Source organism: Solanum verrucosum, unplaced genomic scaffold (assembly GCF_900185275.1).
Source record: "Solanum verrucosum unplaced genomic scaffold, falcon-dt-bn FXZP01000035.1, whole genome shotgun sequence".
NCBI lineage: Eukaryota > Viridiplantae > Streptophyta > Magnoliopsida > Solanales > Solanaceae > Solanum > Solanum verrucosum.
The window spans coordinates 96156-121550 of record NW_026020234.1 but is presented as its reverse complement, the minus strand read 5'-3'; the positions used below and the strand labels follow the sequence as shown (position 1 = coordinate 121550).

The 25395-nt window shown below is 37.8% G+C and overlaps 1 protein-coding gene across 1 annotated transcript in view; it reads left to right on the top strand.

The window, feature by feature from the left end:
• LOC125832781 (membralin-like protein At1g60995) overlaps nucleotides 1-25149 on the top strand; it is a 45362-nt gene extending 20213 nt beyond the window's left edge. Inside the window, exons 7-14 of the mRNA XM_049511977.1 lie at nucleotides 5621-5700; nucleotides 19216-19299; nucleotides 19783-19899; nucleotides 20225-20310; nucleotides 20409-20515; nucleotides 23463-23554; nucleotides 23636-23712; nucleotides 24484-25149. Of these exons, the coding sequence (XP_049367934.1) occupies nucleotides 5621-5700; nucleotides 19216-19299; nucleotides 19783-19899; nucleotides 20225-20310; nucleotides 20409-20515; nucleotides 23463-23554; nucleotides 23636-23712; nucleotides 24484-24957 (1117 nt within the window). The 3' untranslated portion in view covers nucleotides 24958-25149. The remainder of the gene's footprint in view (nucleotides 1-5620; nucleotides 5701-19215; nucleotides 19300-19782; nucleotides 19900-20224; nucleotides 20311-20408; nucleotides 20516-23462; nucleotides 23555-23635; nucleotides 23713-24483) is intronic.
• The last annotated feature ends 246 nt before the right edge of the window (nucleotides 25150-25395 follow it).

The window sequence follows — 25395 nt, the reverse complement described above, 5'->3', positions numbered from 1 at the left end:
ATATTTACGTTGTGTTAGTGGACCACCGGGGTTAGAAGGATCTAATGTTCCTTGAACCATGTTAGAAGCCCTTACCGATTCATTAACATTAATATCAAAATCATTAACTGGAATTCCTTTTTTTCTACTGTCTAATGATTTAGCTTCTTTATATTGAATCGGCACACAAGATAACAAATGTCTATTTAAGCCCCCCGTCCCACCTTGACCTCCACCTTGTTTAAGTTTAAAAGGTTGCTTACATTTATTACAAATAGCAATAGAATTTTCCTTATCTAAAGTCATAAATTGCCACACAACAGAAGTTTTAGGGTGTTGATACTACACCTTCTCCCTTGTAGGAGGTATAAGGGGTGGGCGTCCAGAATTTTGCTCCGTTGAATTTGTAGTTTCATTTGGAAGATTTGTCACCGGACTAGTAGGTGTATCTTCTAATTCATCTTCTCCCGAACCAACTTCTACTTCTTCACCTGAATTTTCATCAAGATAAGGATTAATATCACCATAAATTTGTTGTAAAAGTTCACGATCGAGTTGAGCATTTGAATCAATATCATAAGAAGTATCATCAACATAAGTAGAATCATTTGTATTAAATCTAACTCTAGAAGTACCACCACATTTACTCTTATTTTTTTCCTTACTACTTTTTTTAGTAAAATTAAATAATCTACTAATGCCACTTGGTTCTTTCTCTTTTCCTTTACCGGTATCTTTTTTGTTAGAACTCATATTTAATTATATGTAAAGTATAATATAAAAATAATAATAACACAAAAATTAATGAAGAAAAATAAAATATAAATATTATGAAACGAATGTACCAAACGTCTGCGTTAATAGCAGACGTTATAACCGATTCTTGAAGCTTGTAGTTTGTTGTAACTTGTAATTTGGAACTCCAATATTTGATAGCAATATTTGATAGCAAATATGAGAATTATATATATTATGATATAATATGAGACTTAAATGGAATAAAATATTGAGATTTGAGACTTAAGATTGAGACTTGAAAGGATATAAAAAATAGATGAGAGAATATATGATTTTGTAAGAAATAATAAGGGATAGAGGGGTATTTATAATATTAAAAGTGGGTTAAAGTGTATTTATAATAACTTGAGGGTTTAAAGTAAATTATTAAAAGTAGGGGTGGTAGGGGGTGTTGGGTAGGGGGAAAAAACTGTCAAAAAATCCGTTGGGGGGGCCCACTAGCCGTTGCCTAACGGATAGAATTAAAAAAAAAAAAAAAAAAGAAAATTGTTAGGGGATCCCGCGAACCGGCCGGTTCATCTGGGCCGGGACCGGGCCGGGTCGACTGGGACCAACGGGTGAACCGGACCGGTACCGGTCCCCTAATCCCGAAGCCCCCATCCCGCGAGTCTTTAACGGGACCGGGTCCAGCGAGCCGGTTCTCGGACCGATCGCGGGCCGACCCGGTCCCCCTGCCAATCTTAGCAGAGATCAAGTACTTATTGGTAGAAGGATCAAAGCATTTATAACTTTTTTGTAGATGAGAATACCCAAGAAAGACACATTTAAAAGCCGTGTGCTAAAATTTATCTTTTCCCGGGGTAAGGTTATGAACAAAACAGGTGCAACCAAACACACGTGGAGGAAGAGGAAACAAATTTTGGTCCGGATAAAGGACTGAGTGAGGACTCTGATACTGCAAAATAGATGAAGGCATGTGATTGATTAAATAACAAGTCGTAATAACAACATCACCCCCAAAACGTATAGGGACATGATTGTGAATGAGCAATGTTCAAGCTGTTTCAATTAGATGCATGTTCTTTTGCTCAGCAACTCCGTTTTGTTGAGGAGTATGTGCACAAGAAGACAAGTGCAATATGTCCTGGGATGACATAAAATAAGAGAGAGAAGTAGAGAAGTATTCTCGAGCATTATTACTGATTAACTTCTTAATGGAAATGCCAAATTGATTGCGGATTTCAGCATGAAATTTCTGAAAGATAGAGAATAGCTGAGATCTATTTTTCGTTAAAATTAACCATGTGCACCGAGAATAGTCTGACACGACTTGGACCCCATATATTCGAATGAATAATTTCAAACATAGAGGTGGCCCTATTATTGACGCGTTTGGGAAAGAGGAATGAGTGTGCTTACCAAGCTGACACGACTCACATTCTAACAAAGATAAACTAGATAAATTGGGGACCATCTTTTGCAATTTCAGGAGACTAGAAGACTTGGATGACCCAATTGACTATGGAGCAATTCAAAAGAAACAACAGAAGTGAAAGCAACATGTGGTTTTGGGATAAAGAGTAGGTACAATCCTTGTGACTCGTGTGTCCTTTTCTAATCACCTGCCCCGTACTCCGATCCCGCACAAAACAAAATCATCAAAGAAGGTTATAGTGCATTTTAGGTTTTTTGTTAATTTGCTAATGGAAATAAGATTGTATGGACCTTCAGGTGCAAAAAGGACTGATTTTACATGTATGGAAGGCAGAGGATGAGCTATACCTATCCCTTTTACAATCGTCTTTGATCCATTCGCCAAAGTAACAATAGAGAGAGTAGAAGGGGAAGTAAGATAGAGAGTGTTTTTGTCACCAGAAATATGGTCAGAAGCACCAGAATCAAGAATCCATTGTTCCTGAAACGAAGACTATGCGACATAATAAAAGGAGTTATTAGGTTGTATTGTGCAAGCAATTGATGATTGTTGCCTTGATTTTTAATACTGAAGGTAGTCATTATAGTCTGGTCCAATTAAAGGGATAGATTGAGATGATCCATCCAATATGAGCCTTTTTTTTGTCACAAAAAGAAGTATTGAAGAAAGAGAGATGAGATTTGACAGTTTTCTGATATTGTTGATTTAGCAACCAGTTGATCAATCCCTCTATTTTTTTTTTCAATTTTTATTACTGAAATAGAAGAACATTCCGAGAAAGGGCTAAAAAACCAATAGCTCTGATACCATGAGAAATTAGAAGAAGAAGAGATATTGGGAATTGAATTGATTGATCACTCCCTCAAGTTGATGGGATTAAATAACTTGTTACAGATAATGTAAATAAGGAAAGAAGATGATAAAATATTACACAATCTCGTAATTGCCTAATTAAAGAGATTAGAAAATATTCTCATATCTAGATTATTTAATCATACCATATTAAAAAAATTTCATATCTACACTATCCAAATATACCATAATTAACAACAACCATAGATAGAAAAAAGGTACACATGTTATTTTAACCTTGGGAGAGAAAGTATCATTGTAATCTAGCCCAAATATCTGAGTATACCCTTTGGCAGCAAAGCGAGCCTTAAGTCGATAAACTTGACTATTTAGACCAATTTTGATGGCATAACCCAACAGTAGCCAACAGTGGATTTGCCTAGCTTCCAAGTACCACTTGTATGTAAAGCAGACATCTCGTCTATCATAGCTTGCCTCCAACTGTGTGGGAAAGTGCTTCACCTATAGTTTTAGGGATGGAAATATAGGACAAAGATGATACAAAGGCATAATGAGGTGATGATAGACGGTGATAACTCAAGAAAGTGTAATGGGGGTTAGCATTACAAGTGAATCATATACCTTTTTGAAGTGCAATCGGCTGGCTAGGAAAAGGCATGTCCGTAGTAAGAGCAAAGTCTGGCGTATGACATGAGTCATCTAGGCCTACTGCTGGATGCGGAAGACGATGATAAGTCAGGAGTTGTGGCATTGCTGGTGGAGATGTAGAGTAACTGTAGATTTCTCAAAAGCCGGTATAGGTAAGAACTGAGATATGGACAAAACCTCAGAAATATCAACATGATTAGAAGATGTATAGTAAGGTTGAGATTCAAAGAATGTGACATCGGTTGACATAAGATATCGACGAAGATCAGGTGAATAGCAACAATGCCCTTTTTGAACTCAAAAGTAATCAAGAAAGACACATTCGAGAGCATGAGGGGCAAATTTATCTTTTCTTGGGGATATGTTATGAACAAAGCATGTGCTCCCAAAGACACAAGAGGGATAGAGTACATGTAACCAGTGTTATCAAAGGCGCGCTTTAAGCGCGCTTAAGCCCTAAAGCGAGGCTCAAAACGTGTTGAGCGCTTCGCCTCGCTTTATGTGTGCTTCAGTGTTGTCATCAAGGTTCTAAGACAAACATTTCCTTGCCAATGAGCCTCTTATGAAGAAGTGACACTAAATAATTGATATTTCACTTTATCATAATATTTTTTCAATTTCTTTGGTCATATATTTGTCATTCATATTTATAATTATTAGTCTTGGCTAAACATATATATTTGTATTCTTTTCTCCCTTTGCGCCTTTTTTCATTAAAGCCCACGCTTTATTTGCGCTTTGCGCTTAAAGCCCCCACGGACCTTAGAGCTTTTTTGCGCTTTTCGCTTTTGATAACACTGCATGTAACTGAGGAAACAATATGGAATAGAGAATCTGATTCTGAATGTAAGATGAAGGCATTCTATTAATTAAATAATAACAAGATGTGAGGATTGCATCACCCCAAAAGTGCAGTAGAACATGGGATTCAATGAGAAAAGTGCCAGCAGTCTCAATGAGATGTCTATTCTTCCTTTTTGTTGAGTGGTGTACGAACAAGATGTCTAGTGAATAATTCCTTAGTGAATCATAAATTCCTGAAACTGGTAGGATAAGTATTCTAAGGTATTGTTACTACGAAAAGTATGAATCGAACACCAAATTGATTTTGTATTTCAGGAAAACTTTTGGATATAGGAAATCACTCAGAATGATCTTGCATTAAGAAAATCCAACTACATCTTGAATAATCATCAATGAGACTAACAAACTAACAAAATCCTAAGGTTGGCTGATTCTAGTAGGACCCCAAATATTAGAATGAACTAATGGAAAAATAGACAGATCTGGTTTTGTGGTGTTTCCGTGGTCACCGGCAGAGATAGAGAAAGAAAGTGTTGCAGAGAGGTTCTTGCATTCGCCGGAAAAGAAAGAAGAAGACCAGAGTTTCTTGCATTCGCTGGAAATGAAAGAGAGAAGAATAAGAAGACCAAAGCAGTATTTTCCTTATTCAGTCGTAGTCGCCGGCAGGTTTTATTACTCTGAGGAGTTTGCCGGAGATCATTCTTGCCGAAGGTTGCTGGGAAATTGCAGGTTACCCAGCGGTTGTCATATATTGAAGAAGAATTCTCATCTTTGTTTTATCTTTTATTTTTTTCCTCTATTTTATTTCCCATTTTATGTTACTGAGCTTGTTTTGTTATCTCTTAGAACAGACGTGGTGGAAAAACATGGGACAGGATTATGGCCTTACAATGCAAATAATGTTCCCTTCCCCTTTTTCTCTTTCAACTTCTTGCTTGATTAGCAAATCTTTCACTCCTGTGAATACACTTTTGCTGTAACACCAGTCATTCATCAAAAATTATAACTGCAAGGATTCCTTTACCCAAAAACTTCCTTTTCTTTCTTATGCCCTCTTATTTGTGATTACGACTTGGTTGGTCAAAGTTTGTTACTCTTATTGAATTCAGTTTTTATTTGAAGATTTTAATACAATTGAGTTCTGATAACTTATTTTAGGTAAAACTTCATATTTTAATGGAAAACTTCTTTTTTTTTATCCAGGTGGCAGCAGCTTCTTATAAACAGACTTGTGGGATATGACACTATATTGATGAATAGTTTGTTGAATTCTCCTGGTGAAGGTATAAAGTATTCAAGACCTCAACAACCTTTTGTCTGTTTATCTGCTCTCACTTGAGTAACAGCATATCCTGAGGTTCTGTGTCCACTGCTATATTCCATTACATTGGCCATATTACTGTATGATAAACCAGGAGGCCCCATCTGCATACTTAAAGCTAGAACAAAATAAGTAGGTGACAGTTTCGTTATAAATGGAAAAATCAAATCATACTTGACATTGTGTTGAACTAGAACCAGAACTACCTGCACAAATACTTGGTTTGAACAGCTTGAAACGTATTGTGACTGGTTTAGGCAGCTTAAAGAAAAGACTTGTGCGCAATTGTAGAGTGAAAATTTATGGTTCAACACAGTTGCACACTAGTCGCCTACATTTGACATTGAAAAGTCAGTTTTTGTACATAAATTACATCATGTGGAAGATCAATAATTTCCAAACACTACAATCAAATAATTACTATGCCTAAAAGCCGTACTATATGAATCTTCTATATCCATGAAAAGATCCTCTATTTCAAGTGTGCTCATTTGGACTAATATATTTGAGAAGGTAAAGTAATTTTATGAATTAGATCAGCGCAAAGGATGTGCTATTGGGATGTACCATTAGCAAAAGAACACTCAACAAAAGTGTGCCCTGTCTAATCTTGTAAAGAGTCTAATGATTGTAGAACTGTTTCAGCCTCATATGCATGTTCCATCCTACACCATAAGCAAAACAAAATATACAGTTACACTTTATCTTGTTGGTAGAGCTCACAGAATCTTCAAAACATCTTCTATTTGGGATAATTTCATTAGAATACTAAATATTTTCTTTCAAGACATATTAGCGGTTCTCTAGAATCAGTGTGTAAGAGTCCTTGTGAATATTCTAGAATATATGTAAATATAGTAGGTAGAAGGGTCGAGCACGTTGCAGTGGGCTTGCCTAGTGCGGGTTACCTCTCCTGTGAGGTTTGCGAGCTATTGCATAGGAGCGGAGGTATTACCTTGTGCACACCCAAAGGGTAGCGGCTACAAATTTTCCTTGTCGTAAAAAATAAGAAAATAAATAGTAGGTAGTGTAATTAAGTTGCTCGGCCTCTCCAAAAATGTTGCCACATCCTTGTCGGATCCTTAAAAAAACACTATTTTTGAAGGATCCAACACACACCCGTTGACATTTTTGAAGAGTCCGAGCAACATAGGTGTAATCTACTCCTATTATAATTAGGTACCGACATGCCTTTCCCTACATGCACATGTATGCTAACTAGACTATAAAGTCATTTTGAAGGGTAATCACATTATGGCTAATTTATGAGTTTTTTACACAATTTCTCTGAAGTTTGGGGTAAGTCCATTTTCCTCGAAATATCACAATGGAACATATTTAGTCATTCAAGTTTTCAAAAATTAAGCTTAGTCTTTAGTAGAATGTCAAACTATGTTTTTTAAAACTGATGGAGAAGTCACTTTTATAACCTCAACTCTACTCTTCTTGAGAAAAGAGCCAAAAAAAAACTCTTGTTTCTTTTATCTATATAAAAAACACCCCACCCTTTTTTTCTTCATCATTGTAGAACAAAGTGTCACACAATTCTTCCTTCACATGACTACACCATGGACCTCTTCTACCTCACCCCAGAGAATCTTACACCTAACTCCTATTTTTAGTCATCTTTACATTCCTTCATGATCTATATAAATTCACTCATAGAGACAACACATACAAAACAACATAACGAGAAATATATGTATATAATAAAGTAGAAAGAGCTTTGCGATACACAAACAACCTTCTCATTCTTATCACAACCGGGAGAGCAGACTAGCCAAATACACACACATTCACTCATCCCCAAAAAATGACATACATTTCACATTCCTTCACTCTTTTTCTCCATACCATAACAATAGAGGCATGCAAGAGCTTACCATAGTGACAATTGGTGCCCACTTTCCCTCTAATTTCAGAGTTTATTCATCACATCCAAGTAGAAAGCTCTTAGAGGCACTCATTCATACTCTGACACAAATACCCACGCCCATACTGAGTTAGTTGAGAAAACATACATTCATCTCACCACAATATGACACATAACTTTCCACTACAAAAGAGCCGACACAATTAGCTTTGACTCTTGCTAGTGTGTCTTTAGATATGAGCATAAGATGATCATATGCATTGCTCGTGACTTTCCATCTACATGAGTTGTCTCATAAATTCTCTTTCAACAAACAAACTTTATAATTAAAGTAAAAAAGATCAGAAGTGCTCAAGTTTATATTTTAGGGACAAAGTAGACCTACCCACAATGTTTGGGACCAGTTACTGTGTCGGTTCAGCAGAGTGGTTTCACCAAAGGTGTTCTTTCCGATCTGTATGCATTTCACTCTCTGCTAGACCCTTTGCTCCTACCAAGCACCTAAACAAGAATTCTTGAATAATAAATAACAATATTTACGATCAAGAAGTACCTAATTATGTTTTGGATTGGCCATGAAAGGAGAAGTCTAGAATGCCAACAGGTGCTTGTTATATTGAATTTACCTGATAAACATCTCGGGACATTGATTGGGTAAGTCCAAAATGACACTTTCTTCTGACCCATTCTTTTCCCTCTTTTTGTCACTCAGAAAAGACAATCAAAGCGACCTCCTTGAATTCAAGCAATCTTTTTGTAGGTGTTTGTCCTCAATTCAATTGGGAGATTCAAGTATTGTATATGTAATGTCCGATTCTTTTTAGGAACTTCCCATAATAACAAACTTGCAAAATGGGTTTGTGTTATAAACTCTTTTTTTTTATGTGATCGTCAACCTATCACTACTCCCTCCTTTTATCTAGGCTTGGAATCAATATGCGAAACTCACATAGGCAAAGTTGTTCTCCAAACTCTCAATGACAACATACCTCGTGAAATTCCACAAGTGGGGTTTGGGGAGGGTAGAGTGTACATAGATCTTACCCCTACCTCATGGAAGTAGAGAGGCTATTTCCAAAGGGCCCACATCTCAAGTGTAGCAAATCAAAATAGTAATGAAAAATGAAAAACGGTAGTGGAGAAAGCATGCCAACTAATAGAGAAGAAAAAAGTAGCATCCACAAAATAGTGTGATCACCGAAATACAATAAATAACAAATGGTAACAGATAACAAAAGAAAAAAATTACATGAATAGCACTAATACTACGATTGACACGATGCTCGAGACCACCACTAAGCGTAATCCCATTGAAAAGCAATTAAAAGCTCCACTGCCTACTCTAATCTTCTACCCTAATTCACGACCTCCACATCTTCGTATCTAAGGTCATCTCCTCGGTAACCTGAAGTTGCGCCATGTACTTTCTAATCACCTATTCCAATGCTTCTTTGGCCTACCTCTACCTCTCCTCGTACCCCCTGTATCCAACCTCCCACACTTCCTCATGGGGGCATTTGCACATCTCCTGTTTTTTGATGAACTAAAGGCTTCCATTGCTTGCATCAAGGAGATGCATACGAGTTACAAAAGAGTGTAGCAAAAATAACTAAGAAGCTCCATTACAAACATTATACTAAAGACAAGGAACTAGCAAAGTTCAAAAGGGTATCTGGGGAATCTATAGGGGACAAATAAACCCAACTATACAGATACAAAATGCATTTAGCTCTTAGAGATCGGTAGGTAGTTGATATTGTTAGAACAAAAATACTCAAGAAACTGATCTATTAGAACAAAAATACTCAAGAAACTGATTTGAAGAATAAAAATTGAGTGAACTTATGAAATTCCAGCTATATATTAATTTGCATAAGATCTGAATTTATACAAGGAAAAACCTAACCATTTCCTATCTAGTAGCCACTAACAACCATAAAAGGGGCCACTAACAGCCATTAAAGGGGCCACTAACTTCAGAAAGTTGAGCAACTAAAGTTGACTAAGTCTAGCTTAAAAATAGGAAGCACTAAACTGAAATAAGTAAAAAACAGTAAAAATAATAAGCTGGAAAAAATGCCAATTTTCTAACACTCCTCCTTGGCATTTTTGTGGCAAACACCAATTCGTTGCCTCAGATCTTCAAACCTTTCCTTTGGCAATGACTTAGTGAAAATGTCAGCTAGCTGGTTCTGAGATGAACAATGAACAAGCAACACTTCATTAGATTGTTGGACTTCTCTAATAAAATGAAACTTGATCTTGATATGCTTAGTTCGACCATGAAACACTGGATTTTTTGAGATAGAAACTGCTGAACTGTTGTCACACATGATCTTGGTAGCTTCTGTTTGTTCATAGCCCAAGTCTTTCAACATCTTCCTTAGCCAGATAGCTTGATTCACAGCAGATGCAGCAGCTATGTACTCAGTTTCTGCTGTTGATTGAGCTGTAGTTTCTTGTTTCCTAGAGCTCCAACTAAAACAACTTGTCCCCAAACAAAAAAGATATCCAGTGGTGCTTCTGGAATTATCAACTCCGCCACCCCAATCACTATCAGAGTACCCGATCAGGTTCATGGTTACTTCGGCAGATGTTGGGAAAAAAATTCCAAACTTGCTGGTTCCTTTAATATACCTTAACACTCTTTTAGCCGCTGTGAAGTGTGTGTCTCTAGGCGAATGCATGAACCTAGAGAGCAAACTTACAACAAATAGAATGTCAGGTCTGCTTGCGGTTAGATATAGAAGACTGCCAATTAAGCTTCTATACATACTATCATCCACTTTTTCGGAATCCTCATCCTTGCCAAGCTTCACACCAGTAGAGATTGGAGTACTCACAGGTTTGCAGTCTTGCATTTTGAACCTGTTTAGAATATCTGAAATGTATTTCTGCTGGCATATGAAAATTCCATCACTGGATTGCAACACTTCCATGCCAAGAAAGTACTTCATGACTCCAAGATCAGTCATTTCAAAGATTTTCTCCATTTCATCCTTGAACCTTTGGATTAGTTCAATTTTGCTTCCTGTCACAAGCATGTCATCCACATAAATTGAGACAATTAAGGACTCACCTGCAGTGACTTTCACATACAGAGTAGCTTCACTTTGACTTCTACTAAAGCCAAGTTGGATGAGATGATTGTCCATCCTCTCATACCATGCCCTTGGGGCTTGTTTTAGGCCATACAAGGCCTTCGTTAAGAGATAAACTTGATCCTCTGTTCCAGGAATTGAGAAACCATCAGGTTGCTCTACATAGATCTCTTCAGCAAGCAAACCATTCAAAAAAGCTGATTTGACATCAAGTTGATGAATCTGCCAGGAGCTATGAGATGCAAATGCAAAAATAAGCTTGATTGTGTCATACCTTGCTACAGGAGCAAATGTTTCCTGGTAATCCACACCATATTGTTGTGCGTATCCCTTCACCACCAATCTAGCCTTATGTTTGCAAATTGTTCCATCAGGATTGAGTTTTGTCTTGAAAATCCATTTTACACCAATCACCTTGCGATTTCTAGGTCTGTCAACAAGCTGCCAGGTTTCGTTCTTCTCGATCATGTCTAGTTCATCTTGCATAGCTCTCCTCCATGCCTGAGAGTCTTGTGCTTCAGCATAGCTTGTTGGTTCAGAGGTAACCAAGTTACACCGCTGATAGACATCTTTTAAGGATCGAGTTCCCCTCACTGGTACATCATCCACTAGTTCATCTTCTGAAAGTTGAGGCTGCTCTTTTGAAAATAAATCAGAATGAGAGGTCTTCTGATTTTTCCAATCCCAACCAGCTGCTTCATCAAACTTCACTTCTCGGCTGAGAATTAGTTTTTTCTGATCTCAAACAGAAAATCCTGTAACCTTTGGATGAACTATAGCCCATAAATATGCCTTTATGAGCCTTGTTGTCCAGCTTAGTCCTCTTTGTTTCTGGAACTCGATAATAGCATATACACCCAAAGATTCTGAGATGGTGTGCTGATGGTTTGTTCCCACACCAAGCTTCATATGGAGTCATGTCCTGCAATGGCTTAGTAGGCAATCTGTTCAGCAAATATACAGAGGTATTGACTGCCTCCGCCCAAAACTGATTTGGGATCTTTCTTTCGAGCAAAAGACATCTGGCCATCTCCATTACTGTCCTGTTCTTCCTTTCAGACACGCCATTTTGTTGAGGAGTGTATGGTAATGTCAATTGACGTTCAATACCTGTGCTATTACAAAACTCCACAAACTGAAAAGAAGTATATTCTCCTCCATTGTCAGACCTTAAAGCCTTAATACTAAGATTACATTGATTTTCTACTAAAGCTTTAAATTGTTTAAAAACATCAAAGACTTCACTCTTCAGTCTAATGAAATAAACCCAACACATTCTGGTGTAGTCATCAATAAAGAGGAGAAAGTATTTGTTACCACTCAATGAATGTGTTTTCATTGGGCCGCAAACATCCGTATGAATGAGCTGAAGTTTCTGGTTAGCTCTCCATACTTGATTTGCTTGAAATGGCAATTTTGTTTGCTTTCCCTGTTGGCAAGTTTCACAAACTTGAGCATTAGAAAGAAATTCAGGCATATTTTCCACTAGCTCCTTCTTTTTCATCTCTGCGATGCTTCTCAGATTGAAGTGACCAAACCTTTTGTGCCATAGGTTTGTACATGTTTGTGAAGTAATAGTGTAAGCCTGCTCAGTTATTTTCTCCCAATCAACTGAAAACATTCTGTTGCTCATCTTGACATAAAATAATTCTACTCCAGAAGGGTCAGAAACAACACATTCACGATTCTTAAAATGCAGAGAATAATTATTTTCAAGCATTTGTCCAACACTCAACAAATTTTGACTCATATCAGGTGTGTACAAAACATCAGGAATAGTTTTGATACCTGATATTGTTGAGATAGACACTGTACCTCTGCCTTTGACTTCTACTGCCTCACCGTTTCCCACTTTTACTTTAGATTTGTAAGTATCATCGAGGAATTTGAACATTTCAGCATCATTGCACAAGTGATGTGTGCAACCACTGTCAAGAAGCCATGAATCAGAGGATTCATTGATTGAAAAGTATGAAACCGCAAAGAGTTGCTCCTCATGTGCATCCGCAGCTTCTGCTACTTGTGCTTGTAAAGAACCAGAGGCCTTTGCTCTTGATTTGCAGACCTTGGATATGTGCCCTGTCTGCTTACAGTTGCCGCATATAGCATCGACTCTCCACCAACAGTACTTCTCCAGATGTGTAGTTCTTTTACAATGTTTGCACGGAGGGAACTTCTTCTTAACATCTCCACTATTGTTTCCTCCATCATGCTTGCCCTTATTATTTTGGTTGACCTGTTGCTTTCCTTTACCAAATATTTGTTTTTGTACAGAGAAAGCTCCTTCAGTGAACTTGTCCCGTCTCATAGTCCTCCTTTGCTCTTGGGCTTGAAGAGCACTCATTAGTTCACCTAATGAAAGTTTGCCCAGGTCCTTGGATTCTTCAAGAGAGGAAATCTTAGATTCAAACCTCTCAGGAAGAGTGACAAGAACTTTCTCCACAATTCGTTTGTCTGTAAATTCTTCACCAAGAAGTCTAATGTTATTAACAATTAAGGAGATTCGATCAGCATACTTACTGATTGTTTCATCATCCTGCATATTCAAGCACTCGAACTCTCTTTTCAGGTTCAACACTTGCATTTGACGTGTTCTATCGCTGCCTTGATATTCTTCTTTCAACCTATCCCAAGCCTCTTTTGCTGTTTTGCAAGCCATGATTCTGTAAAACACAGAATCTGCCACAGCATTCTGCATAAGCGACTTGGCTTTAGATTTCTTTGCCTTCTCTTCGTTGTTGGATTTGATTTGAGCCAAGGTAGGATTTGCTGGTAGAGCAGCAAGTGGTTTATCTTCCATCACAGTTTCCCAAAGTTCATAGGCTTCCAGAAAAGCTTGCATCTTCACAGACCAGATTTGGTAATTTTCACAGGTGAAAGTGAATGGTGGATTTAAAGGTAGGTTGTTGGATGCCATTTGTGTTGTAGGTTAAAACTCTTTGGTCCTGTAAGATCAACTAGAGGCTTTGATACCACTGTTAGAACAAAAATACTCAAGAAACTGATCTGTTAGAACAAAAATACTCAAGAAACTGATTTGAAGAATAAAAATTGAGTGAACTTATGAAATTCCAGCTATATATTAATTTGCATAAGATCTGAATTTATACAAGGAAAAACCTAACCATTTCCTATCTAGTAGCCACTAACAACCATAAAAGGGGCCACTAACTACAGAAAGTTGAGCAACTAAAGTTGACCAAGTCTAGCTTAAAAATAGGAAGCACTAAACTGAAATAAGTAAAAAACAGTAAAAATAATAAGCTGGAAAAAATGCCAATTTTCTAACAGATATCCCATCAAAGTATCTTCTATTTCTCTCATTCCATATACTCCCAACAAATAGTTACTGGTATGATCTTCCATATTATCTTGATGGGGCTATCCACTTTCCATTTGCTCTAGCTTTCGAATGCGTCTTTGATGTTTTGTGGCATGACCCATTTGAGACCAAAAAGTGTTATAGACATGCTCCATTGATTCGATGCCACAGGGCATTGTAGATAAAGCTGGCTATGTGTTTCTGTTTCCCTCAGGCACAAATAGCATCTGTTGACCATCTGAATTCTGAAACTTCCACTTTGCTAGGTTCTCTTGTGTCAAACATGCTTCATGCATGGCAGTCCAACTGATGCAACTTATCTTGGGGGGAATTTGCTCTTTCAAATAAGATTTCATGGCCAACTCTCTGTGATTGTGCCCGGTGGACCTAGAAGTTTGTAGGTTGCCTTCACTAAGAATTTCTTTTTATCTGTAACTCCCCATTTGAATTGGTCTGGGCCTAGGGGTTGATGTTTCCATCGTGAAGTGCTGCTAGCAGATTTATCATTTCCACTCCCAGTCTTGTAGGTTCCTTCTGAGACGCATTTCCTTCTCTGTTCTGTGGTACTGTTGAGTCAGGTTCACTGCTATCTGAAAAATGTTGGGGAAATCAGACATTAAAGGAGAAATTTCAAGCCATTTATCTTTCCAAATATTGATTCTCTGGCCATTTCCTACTGCAAGATGGTGGAACGGTGAGAACTCTCCCCATTGCTTACTCATATACTTCCATACTCCAACCCCATACGGTTCAGTTAAACAGCTTTGATCTCCAGTGATTCAGTGCTCCATGCTTGGTAATTATAATTTCCTTCCAAAAGCTTTGCTCCTCCCGTGTGCATCTCCATAGCCACTTCATCAGGAGACACTTGTTATGCAAGGCTAAATTTTGTATGCATAAGCCCCCTTGCCTCTTAGGCAGTATGTCTTTGTCCCTCTTGACTAGGTGAAATTTGTGCTTATTGTTGTTTCCTTCCCAAAGGAAATCCCTTCTTATTCTGTCAAGTTTTTCCAAGACCTTGCCAGGAATGGGGTGGAGAGACATATTATAAGTTGGAATTCTATCTAGCACCTGCTGATCATAGTAAATCTTCCTCCCATAGATAAATACTGGATTTACCAAGAAGCCAACTCTAGATACGTTGTTGCTTTGAACTTAGCTCCAAGAGGAATTCCTAAATAGGTGGTTGAAAGTGCTGCAATGCTACACCCAAGGATGTCTCACAGCTCTAAAGGAATCACTCCATTTTGGTGAAATAAGAAATCTGTCTATTCTTGAAGCTTGTTAGGAATTGAAATCGATGAGATTGAATCTCCAATTGTTCCTCCGTAGCTCAGTGGTAGAGCGGTTGGCTCCTGCTAATACATCCCACATCTCCTCCCTTTGCGGATTTGTGTGAGGACCATAGAAGCTAGTAAAGTACCATCTGAAGTTCTCATTAGAACATTCCAGTATAGAAGAAATAGAATGACAACCTAGCAAAGTATCCACCTTAACCCATTTCATTTTGTTCCAGATCACAAGAATACCCCCCCAAGTGCCTGATGCTTTAAGCTCCACCCAATACGCCCATCTATTGCTCCACAACTGTTGGATTAATAAGCCTGAACATTCTTCAATTTTGGTTTCCTGTTGCAAAAAAAGGATATCAACTCTCCACTTTGGAATGAGAGATTTGATTGTGCATCTCTTCCTCTCCTCATTCTGCCCCTTTACATTCCAACTCAAGATTTTTAAGTTCATCCAGACAATGAGTTGTACTGCCTACCCTTGACTCCATTCGATTGTTGCCTGCTTCTATCATAATTGATCCCACATGTTAGTCTCTTTTCTTCCCCTTCCCCTTTGTTCTTCTTCTCTTTCCCTAACCTCTACTGCTTGGATTCATGTTGTTCTATTTGAATTTGCCTTCTTTACTCCATTCTAAGAACTAAATCCAAGAGGTCATGTTCGAATCTTGTTGCATTAACACCAAACGCTTTACAAGACTTCAACATGGTGATTTTCGTCCACTTTGATGTGTCAATGGTATTAGGCTTGTCTATAACCTGGGGACAAGTACCCTCCTTTATACCATGTTAAAGAGGTTAAAGGGAGAGCATCGCACACTCCGTTTGAGTCTGTATCTGAGCTGGAAACAAAGATTAAGTCCATGCATGGGAGTCACAGAGGTCTTTGTATTCTTCCTTCTTGATAGCCTTCATCATCAGCGTCTGAGGGTGAATTTCTGAGGAAAGAATCGGCGATTGTTTTTGCATGACGTTGCTGTGGATTTTTCAGTCCTGTGTCTCTTGTATCTCAGATGCCTGCGCATTAAATTTGTTTGTGCTTGGGCTGGACTTTACTTTTCAAATTGTCTTTTGAAGTAAGAGACTGACCTCCTTTGAGACTTTTGCTTTGCCTTTTCTCCTTCTTGGGCCTTAAAAATAGCACTCTTTATCAGCCTCTAGGCCCAAGACTGGCCCACCTCCATTGTCCATTCTTACTAATTATCTGCTTTACCCTTGCCCTTTTATCTGCTGGACAAAGCTGTGCTTCTGCTTTCAATTTAAAGCTGCCAACTTGTCCTTCCTCTAATGATGCGTTCTCTGATGTGTCATCCACTTCGGACGTCTAACCTTTCTTGCCGGCATTGTTTCTTCCGGCTAGCCTGATTTTTGTGTGCAAATCTTCTAGAATCATGATTTCATACCCCCCATCTCTCTTAGAATCTCTAATTGCCTCAGAATTTCTTGTATGTTGTTCCCAACACAAATTCGAGCCCAATAAAGATAGGTTCAAAGTTGTGTCTTCGTCTATTCCGATAAATCCTCCACATTTATCTCTGATAAAACTTAAAGTTTCGAACGACAAGGCATGGATTGGGACTCCTAAGGCTCGTATCCATTCGTTCTCCGATTTCTGCACCATTAAGGTGGATCCAGCCACCGGCGACCACCATTCCAGTGTCAATATTCTCCCTACCTAAACCATTCACCGGCTTTTACCCTTGCTGCTTCAATCTGAGAGGGGAGCTCAAATTAAAATTGGTTGTTCTAAATGGGGGTGACTTTGAGCCCTACAGTGACTTGCCATTTCCCAATGAACCAATCCTGAATGACATCCTTTTTAGGGCAAATGTTTGAAAGATAATTCTCTATGTTCCTAGCCCCTATCTCAGTATTGGCTATGCTTGGCAGTTTGATAATCTTGCGGCCTCCTTAAAGGATCTCGACTTATCAGCATAAAGATGGAACCTTGGGTTTGGGCAAGAACCCAAAAAATTCTGAATCTTCACTGTTGTGTCGCTGCACCCTTTGTTATAGATTCCTTTTGGTATGATGACTGCATCCTTTATATCCCTTTCTATTCTCACGAATCGACCTTAACTATTGAAATTTTGAATGACTCTGAAAGTGTAGGCTTGGACTTGTCTTCCCCACCTTCTGCACTTGTTGCCATATTGTAAAGAAGCATGTTTCAAGGCTTTGCAGATCACTTGGGGATTATTGCCATCGATTTTGATGCTGCTAGTGAACCTTCTACTACTTCTGTTAAAAGGAACCATCTTTTAACTAAAATGCTTAAATTGAAAAACTTCCTCTCGTGCTAAAAGAGAATCCCCAATCCATGACTTAGGGCAAAGTAGGAATTCCATCGGTAAAGCACTCACCGGAGTTACGAACTGAGAAAGAAAAAAAGAGAGGACACGAGAGAGAGAAAGGTGTGTTTCCCACAAGAGAGAGCATTTTTTTTATATTTGCACATCTCCTCTTCACATGCCCAAACCATATCAACCTCGCTTTCCTCATCTTATCCACCACAGTGGCCACTCCCACCTTGTCCCATATATCCTCATTCCTAATCTTAACGCTCGTAGTATGCCCACATCTATCTCAGCATCCTCATTTCTGCAACTTGCATCTTCTAAACATGAGAGTTCTTGACTTGCCAAAACTCCGCGTCGTACTACAAAGTCGATCTAACCACTACTCTGTAGAACGTTTTTTGAACTCCACATGATTGAAAAAAAAAATACTCCCTCCATCCCATTTTATGTGGCACACTTTTCTCTTGAGTCCGTCCCAAAAAGAATGTCACTTTACTATAATTAGAAAGGATTTTATCTTTAAAATTTCCTCTTTTACCCTTAATGAAATGATTACTCCACATAAATATCTAAGGATTGTTTTAGACAACAAGTTTAAAAGTCTTCTTTTTTCTTTAATATCATGCCAAGTCAAATGGTGCCACATAAAATGGGATGTAGGGAGTATCTATTTGTACAAAACTTTTTCTCCTTTGATAAGTTAACATGGATTTGATCCCAACTAGTTTGGGATTGAGGAGTTGTTACTGTTATATAAGTTGGCATGGAAAAGAGAACATGATGGAAAATAACAATGTTAAGAGTCCAAGTATTAAGGAAGTAATTCCAGGTATTTTACGTAGATAAAAGTAAAAGGCAAATTGGCCACAACAGTTTAGTTTCGCTGACAAATAGGAAAGCCAATCTTAAAAACTGAAGCCTGTAAATTAGCAAATTACATAGAATATGATGATTTAGAAGTTCATGTGGTACACAGCAAATACCGTAGAGTATGATGATTTAGAAGTTCATGTACTAAACAGGGTCAGGAGAGATTCTAAAGCTGGAGTTAGGCAGAAATGTATAGTTTATTTAGACTACAACATTGTGTGAATGTATGTGTGTGTGATTTTTGTTCTCTAAGCCAAAACCAAAACCAAATTCTGGACGGTTTTCCAAAATTAAAAACCATGTCACCTAACATAACGGAAAAATCAGTAGAAACTGTAGGCATGGTTAATTTACTTAACATCAGCTTCTGTTTTGTTTACTTTAATTCTTGTATTTTTTCGAATAACTATAAGGTCCAATAAACTCTCTATCTTGGTACTTAAACCATTTTTGTGTTAATTTCAGGCATCTTCTTATGATGCCTTCATTTGAAAAACTGATATATTATTTCTTAGTGCTCTTCTGCAGCTGGTTACCCCACCCCACACACACACACAATGTGTAGCAGATCTAAACTTCTGCATTCTTTCAAAGTGTCTCTATTTTGGGTTGGGAGAATCCCACAGCCTCTTGATTTATGAAGATTCTAGTATTCAAGTCTCTTTGGCATAGTTTATTGCCTTTTACTGTACTGATGCTTCATGATAATATATATTCTGCAGGTTATCTTTATAATCACCAAACAAAGGAGTTCTATAATCTTACTTATGCACATGAGCAACCTGAAAGTTCTGCGAGATTTGGAGGTTTATCCTTCTTTCCTATTCTCTTCCAAGTCTAATGTCATGTGTTTATATTGTGGGCTACTGCATCCTTTACTGAATTCGATTGAACTTTATTGTGAAAATTGGATGTTCCTTTTCCTTATACTCATCTCAAGGTTGTTTCACCCTGAATAACAGCAGGGTATGGCATCTAGTGACTTTGAACAATGGGGTTTTCTGTAGTTTGTTAGCGGAGTGTTGAATTTTGATCTTAGCTAGGTAACTCACAGATGCACAGAATTGTATTTCTTGAAAGTTAGATGCTGCTTCTCTTCTTTGTCAGAATTTAAAATTTGTGCAACAGTTATGTAACATTCCACCTGACATACTGGTACTTGCACTTGCATGTATATTGATTATATGAAGTCTTATGATGAGCACCTTAAATACATGTTAGATTTGTTGTGAGCACTTCCCAACATATCATTAGATCCCATTTGAATATTTGCTTCATATTTCTTGCAGACTACCTTGTCACAAAGTGTGGTGTACTCATGATGTCACTCTTTGTTTTCTTTACCACGACAATGTCAGTTTCATTTACATTGAGAGAGACCCAAACGCGCATGCTGAAGTTTACGGGTAGGTTCTCTTTTGTATATTTGATGCCACAAACTGCAGTGGTGTTTTTATATCGTGAAATTATAATGCCTTACACATCTGGATACTTCTCAATCATATTCTATTGATTAAATTACATGTCAACATGAAAACAAGAAAGGTGTGTCATGCTGTTGTCAAAGTATGAAGCACTCAACTTTCATATACAAATATTCTGTTGATCTTGTATTCTAAACAAGCTGTTTAATTGTTGATTCGTTGAGCCTCTACTGCTTGTTGTCTATATTTTGTTTGATGTTGCCTTCCTTTCCTTTCTTAGACATTTCTACTGTAAAAATATGTGCAGTGCAGCTACAGCATCATGCTCGGCACAGGCTTCCAACATTTCAATTGATCTTTGTGCATGTAATTGAGTCCCTTGTTTTTGTACCGGTAAGATTTCCCAGTTGATTCCATGTATGTTTTGTAGTCAGTGAATGTTGGTTATATATTCAAGGCCGTTCAGGTGTAACTTAGAGTTCGACGTGCAGATCATGATAGGCATCCTATTTTTTTTGTTCGAGTTCTATGATGATCAGCTGCTGGCTTTCATGGTGTTAATTTTTGTTTGGCTGTGCGAACTTTTCACATTAATCAGGTTTCTCTCTCTCTGTCTGTGTGTGTGTGTGTGTGTGTTTGTCACATGTGCTGTCATGCACATAGACATGGATTACTACTCTCTACTAGTTAAAAAATGACAAATTCAGATTGTACTTGGTAGCGACCCAAGTCATTTAACTTCCTGATAATCTGAAGTGCTAATGTTGCTTGACTGTCCTATGCAATACATGCTTTGGTCTTCCTCCTTTCATACTAGTATGATTTAAGTTTGGAACCTGAGAAACGTCTATAGCGGTGTACATCCTGATGGGTCCTATACATTTTTGGGTGATGATTGTCAGCTCTATATCTAGTTGATTGAAGGAAAACAATTTCAACACCTCTTTAAAGCTGCTTGAACTTTGAAGTCCCTATTCATACTGCCTGAGATTTTGCCTAATATTTGAAAATGATCTGGTGCTCCCTTAATAACAGCCACACATTTCCCGCTTGGAAGACCCCTTCAGCATTTTGTTAGTCTGCTGGAGTTAATGGCTAGTTTCTTGATCAGCAACTTCTGCCAATATTATGTATTGATCAGAAGAATAAACCTGTACTCTTGTATCTATCACTATTTGTGAGTATATTTTACATGATTATCTTTATTTCTTATTTCTAATGTTTATTTGCCAAGACAGAAGACGTTTGGTGGAGAAAAGAATTGTAGTCTGTTGTTCCCAAATTAGTGTGCCACATGATTGGCACCCAACTTGTAATACCCGTTGAGTAAACCCTGTTCTGTCTGATGGCTATTAAGAAACTAATCATAACAATAAAAACTAGTATGTAATCAATGGTTTGAAAAATTGAAATACAAACATAACGTTAAAACGTCTGAAAACTAATCCACTGATAAGTCATGAGCTTCTAAGGACTGCAATCTATATACAAAGCCTTCGGGGCATTCCCAGGAAATACATAGCGTCTTAAATAAATGGAACTCTTGGAACGGTCAGCTACTGCTGTGAACAAATCAACGGAGCCTGTCAATAAATTTAGAAAGTCTACCCCTAGCCACATGCTTCTTCACCTGCGCACTCAACACCTACCGTACAATGCGACAGGCCCAAACGGGTTAACTACCTCTGAAGGATACCAGTAAGTTCTGTTAACCCCCTGAGTGGAGGATAAGACTAGTCTGGACAAAGTATGTAATATAATGAAATGAGAAAAGTAAAGCAAGTAATCCACATAATAAATATTGTGAACCTGTGAGCTAAAATTGAATTTGAAAACTGAGTCTGAAACTAAATCTGAAAACTATTGAAACTAAAAACTATAATGGGAGCTGAAAAACTGGGCAACTTTTAAAGGAATAACTATTTTAAAACACTTATAGCGGTGAAGCCAAGCGAAGTGACCCTTTCTTGCTGAACTACCTAAAGCGACCTTGGAGAAGATAAGCGACCGCTTCAATTGGCAGAGCGTGAAGTGTGAAGCGCAGAAAAAAAATTCTCTTGTTTTAAACCTTTTAAGACTTTGATTTTAATTATAAATACAAGTTACGACATTACCTGGAGTCCTCGACATTTCAGAGCCTAGGGTTTTGACACAATTCTTTGCTTCTCGACTTCGTAGGAGATCAATCCTTCTTTCATTCTCTCTTCTGCTTCTCGACTTCAGCCTATGGTTTTTTTCTTCTCTTCTTTCCTCTGTTTTCTGCGCTTGTTTTCTTCTTTTTCTTCTTGCTCTGTTTTGCTGTTTCTCTACCCTGTTTTTCTCTTTCTTTTGCTGCTATTTTTTTTGGTTAATTATAGTAGCTGAGATTAAAAGTTTTTCAAATCCTCCAGTCTCAGTTAAAAAATTTTCAATTAAAGTAACTGAATTTCAATTCTATCCTAATAGTCCATTTCAATCGATTTATTTTAAAATATTGCAGTCGCGGAATTTCCATTCTTTTGCTCTTAAAGATTGTAAATGACGTCACAAGATCAAAAGAAAGACCCGACTTGGATGTATACTCAAAAAAGTTAGTGATACGAACAAGACGTATATTCAATGTTTTTATGTAACAAGATCACAAAAGGGGAATTTATCGTCACAAACATCATCTCATCGGATTTAATATCCACAACAAAATAAATTGTCTTGTCTTCCATCTCAACAAGCTAGTTAGTCTGTACTTTGAAAGGTTGGAACTGATAGATTCCGGCCGAACTTGAAAACCCCTCTTAAATTGTGGTACCACTGAAAAAGAAAGGTTGGGAAGTGCCATCCTCGGGGAAGGTGCCTAAGGGCATACAACCCTACTCTCCTCACCCCGGTCCCAGTACAAGTAGGAGTACAATTATTTTGCTATCTTAAATAGGTTCAGTTAAAAATGTGACTATCTCATCTAAAAGCTTAAACTGTTAGAGAGAGCACGCTTTTTTTTGAGAAAGATTAGAGAGAGCACACTTTTATTATTTATGATATTCTCAACATGTCTCCTCATGTGCAGATTTGATTCTTTTTCATGGGCCAAGCACGTGGAAATTCTTTTTAATTTTGGGTGGTGGTGAGATTCAATATCAGACAGATACCATGTTAAATTAGGTCTTGGGCTTAACTCACACCCCAAAAGCTAGCTCAAAGGGAGGAGGATTGCCCAAGCCTTATAAGGAGTCCACTCATCTCATTAACCATCAATGCGAGACTTTTTGCTTTTAACACCCTACCTCACGCCCAGTTTATCTTCTGATGCATGGGCAATTTTGGGTAATTTTTACCCACCTCACGCCCAATGCTTAGCATATGCGTGCGTGAGCAATTTTGATTTTTTTTGGGATCCAACATTGGCTGAGATGGGCCCTGCTCTGCTACCACGATGAAGTGTGTGACCATCTCATCTAAAAGCTTAAGCTGTTAGAGAGAGCACACTTTTGTTATTTAATGATATTCTCAACAATTTTATTTCTTGTTTACCTTTTTTTCTCTATTTTAACCACGTTGGTTATCTTTTGCAGCGTACGCACACCAATATCCATGAAGTACTTTCCACGCTTCTTTTTGCTTTACTTTCTGGTTTTCCACATCTACTTCTTTTCTTATAGTTATGGTATGTCCAAATTACTTAAGGTTCAGCTTTTGCTTACTTTTCCAGTGTTCCTTATCTGACAAACATGGTCTATCTTCTCAGGTTTTTCTTATCTAGCACTCTCGACAACAGCTGCATTTATGCAACATCTTATTTTATACTTCTGGAACCGTTTTGAGGTAGAATGCAACTTTTGATATTTTTAGCAGTTAGAGATTCTTTTTGTTTTAGGGGCTTTGAGAAATTAAACATGTTTAGACACTAGAAAACCTTATATTATTTCTGTTTAGTGGGTGTGAATATATCTTCCCTGGCTTTACAGTAACAGTTCATCTGAAAGATGTGTTACCGGTGTTCTATTATACTCCGTCGATCCTGTACAGCCATGTCCAGGAGTTGCTAGTGTGCTGGGAAACAGAGGAGAAAAAACAATGATTTCTTAAGCATTTTGAGCACATCTTTGTTATTTCTCCCCATGGAGAGAATGTTGAATCAAAGTTTATGTCTTTAGGAATGAATTCAACTGACAGAAACGCTAGAGGAATAACTAATTGAAGTTAGATTACACATACAGTTCCTCTCGACTTAAACGCCTAATAACTTTCTGACTGTTCTCAAATTGACTATGATATTTCAGATTGATAATGACAACATCATGCTGATAAAATCATGCTTGAATGTATTTTCTTTGAGTATTCCATGCTTGATCTATATTTAGCTGACTAGATGACTGCCTCAGCAAATCTTAACACTCCTTGAATTAGGTTTACAACTGATTGATCCCGAGCGTATTTGCTTAAACTTGATCTCTGTTCAAATTCCTAGCTTTATTTCAGATTAGATGGGAGTTCATCTACGTATGTAAATACATATTTTAAAAGGAAAATAATTTCCTTGTTTTTGCAACCTAAATACATTTTGGGATCTGTCCATGTATGTTTGTTGTTCAGGTTCCAGCTTTGCAGAGATTTATGCAAAGCAGACGATCACATTTTCAGCAGCATCCTGACTTTCATATCACCTCCTCTACGATTCTTGCATCAACTTTGCACATTACAAGATTAAATGGAAGGGGTCCTGCTCCAACTAATGTTGATTTGGCTCCTGGTCCTGGGCCTAGAACTGATCCGTCACTGCCAAGAAATGGTGCCAATGAATTTCCGGTAGTTGCAGATGGACAAGGTAATGGAAACCAAGATGAGTTTGGTAATTCTCTTCAACTTGGAGGGCAAGTGGATACCCGCCAGTCTGAAGGTGGAGCTAACCCGGGGTCTATGAATTCATTCAGCTCCTTGCTGCTGTGGATATTAGGGGGTGCTTCTTCTGAAGGTCTAAACTCCTTTCTCTCTATATTTCGAGATGTACGAGAGCATGGTCAAGTTTTTGCTGGACAAGAAACTCATGCCACCCAAAATCCTGAATAGATGCAGATGGTAGCTGAAATGTTGGCAGCATAAGCACAAGGGAGAAGTATTTCGAAAACACTGTTTATCCATGAGAATGGTGAAATAAGGCTAAGGACTGAGGCTGTCATTGTCTGGACAGATATGTAGAAGTTGTAGAGATTTCTGTAGTTGATGAATCGCTAAAAACTTATTATTATTTGGTTTACTTAATCTTATGTACATATGAATTGAAGTAAAATGTGCAAACCTTCTTGTTGCTCCCCAATATACACGCAAGTATACATGATCGCTCAAGTAATATAGATTCTTAAAGAAACGAGTTATCATTTTCAAGGGACTTGTGATTAACTTATATTCAACACTTAACTCCACAAATAAAATAGAAGTAACCGTTTCAGAGATGGTGATGATTGTTAACTACTACTAATTATCAACTAAATAAATGTAACTAAAGGT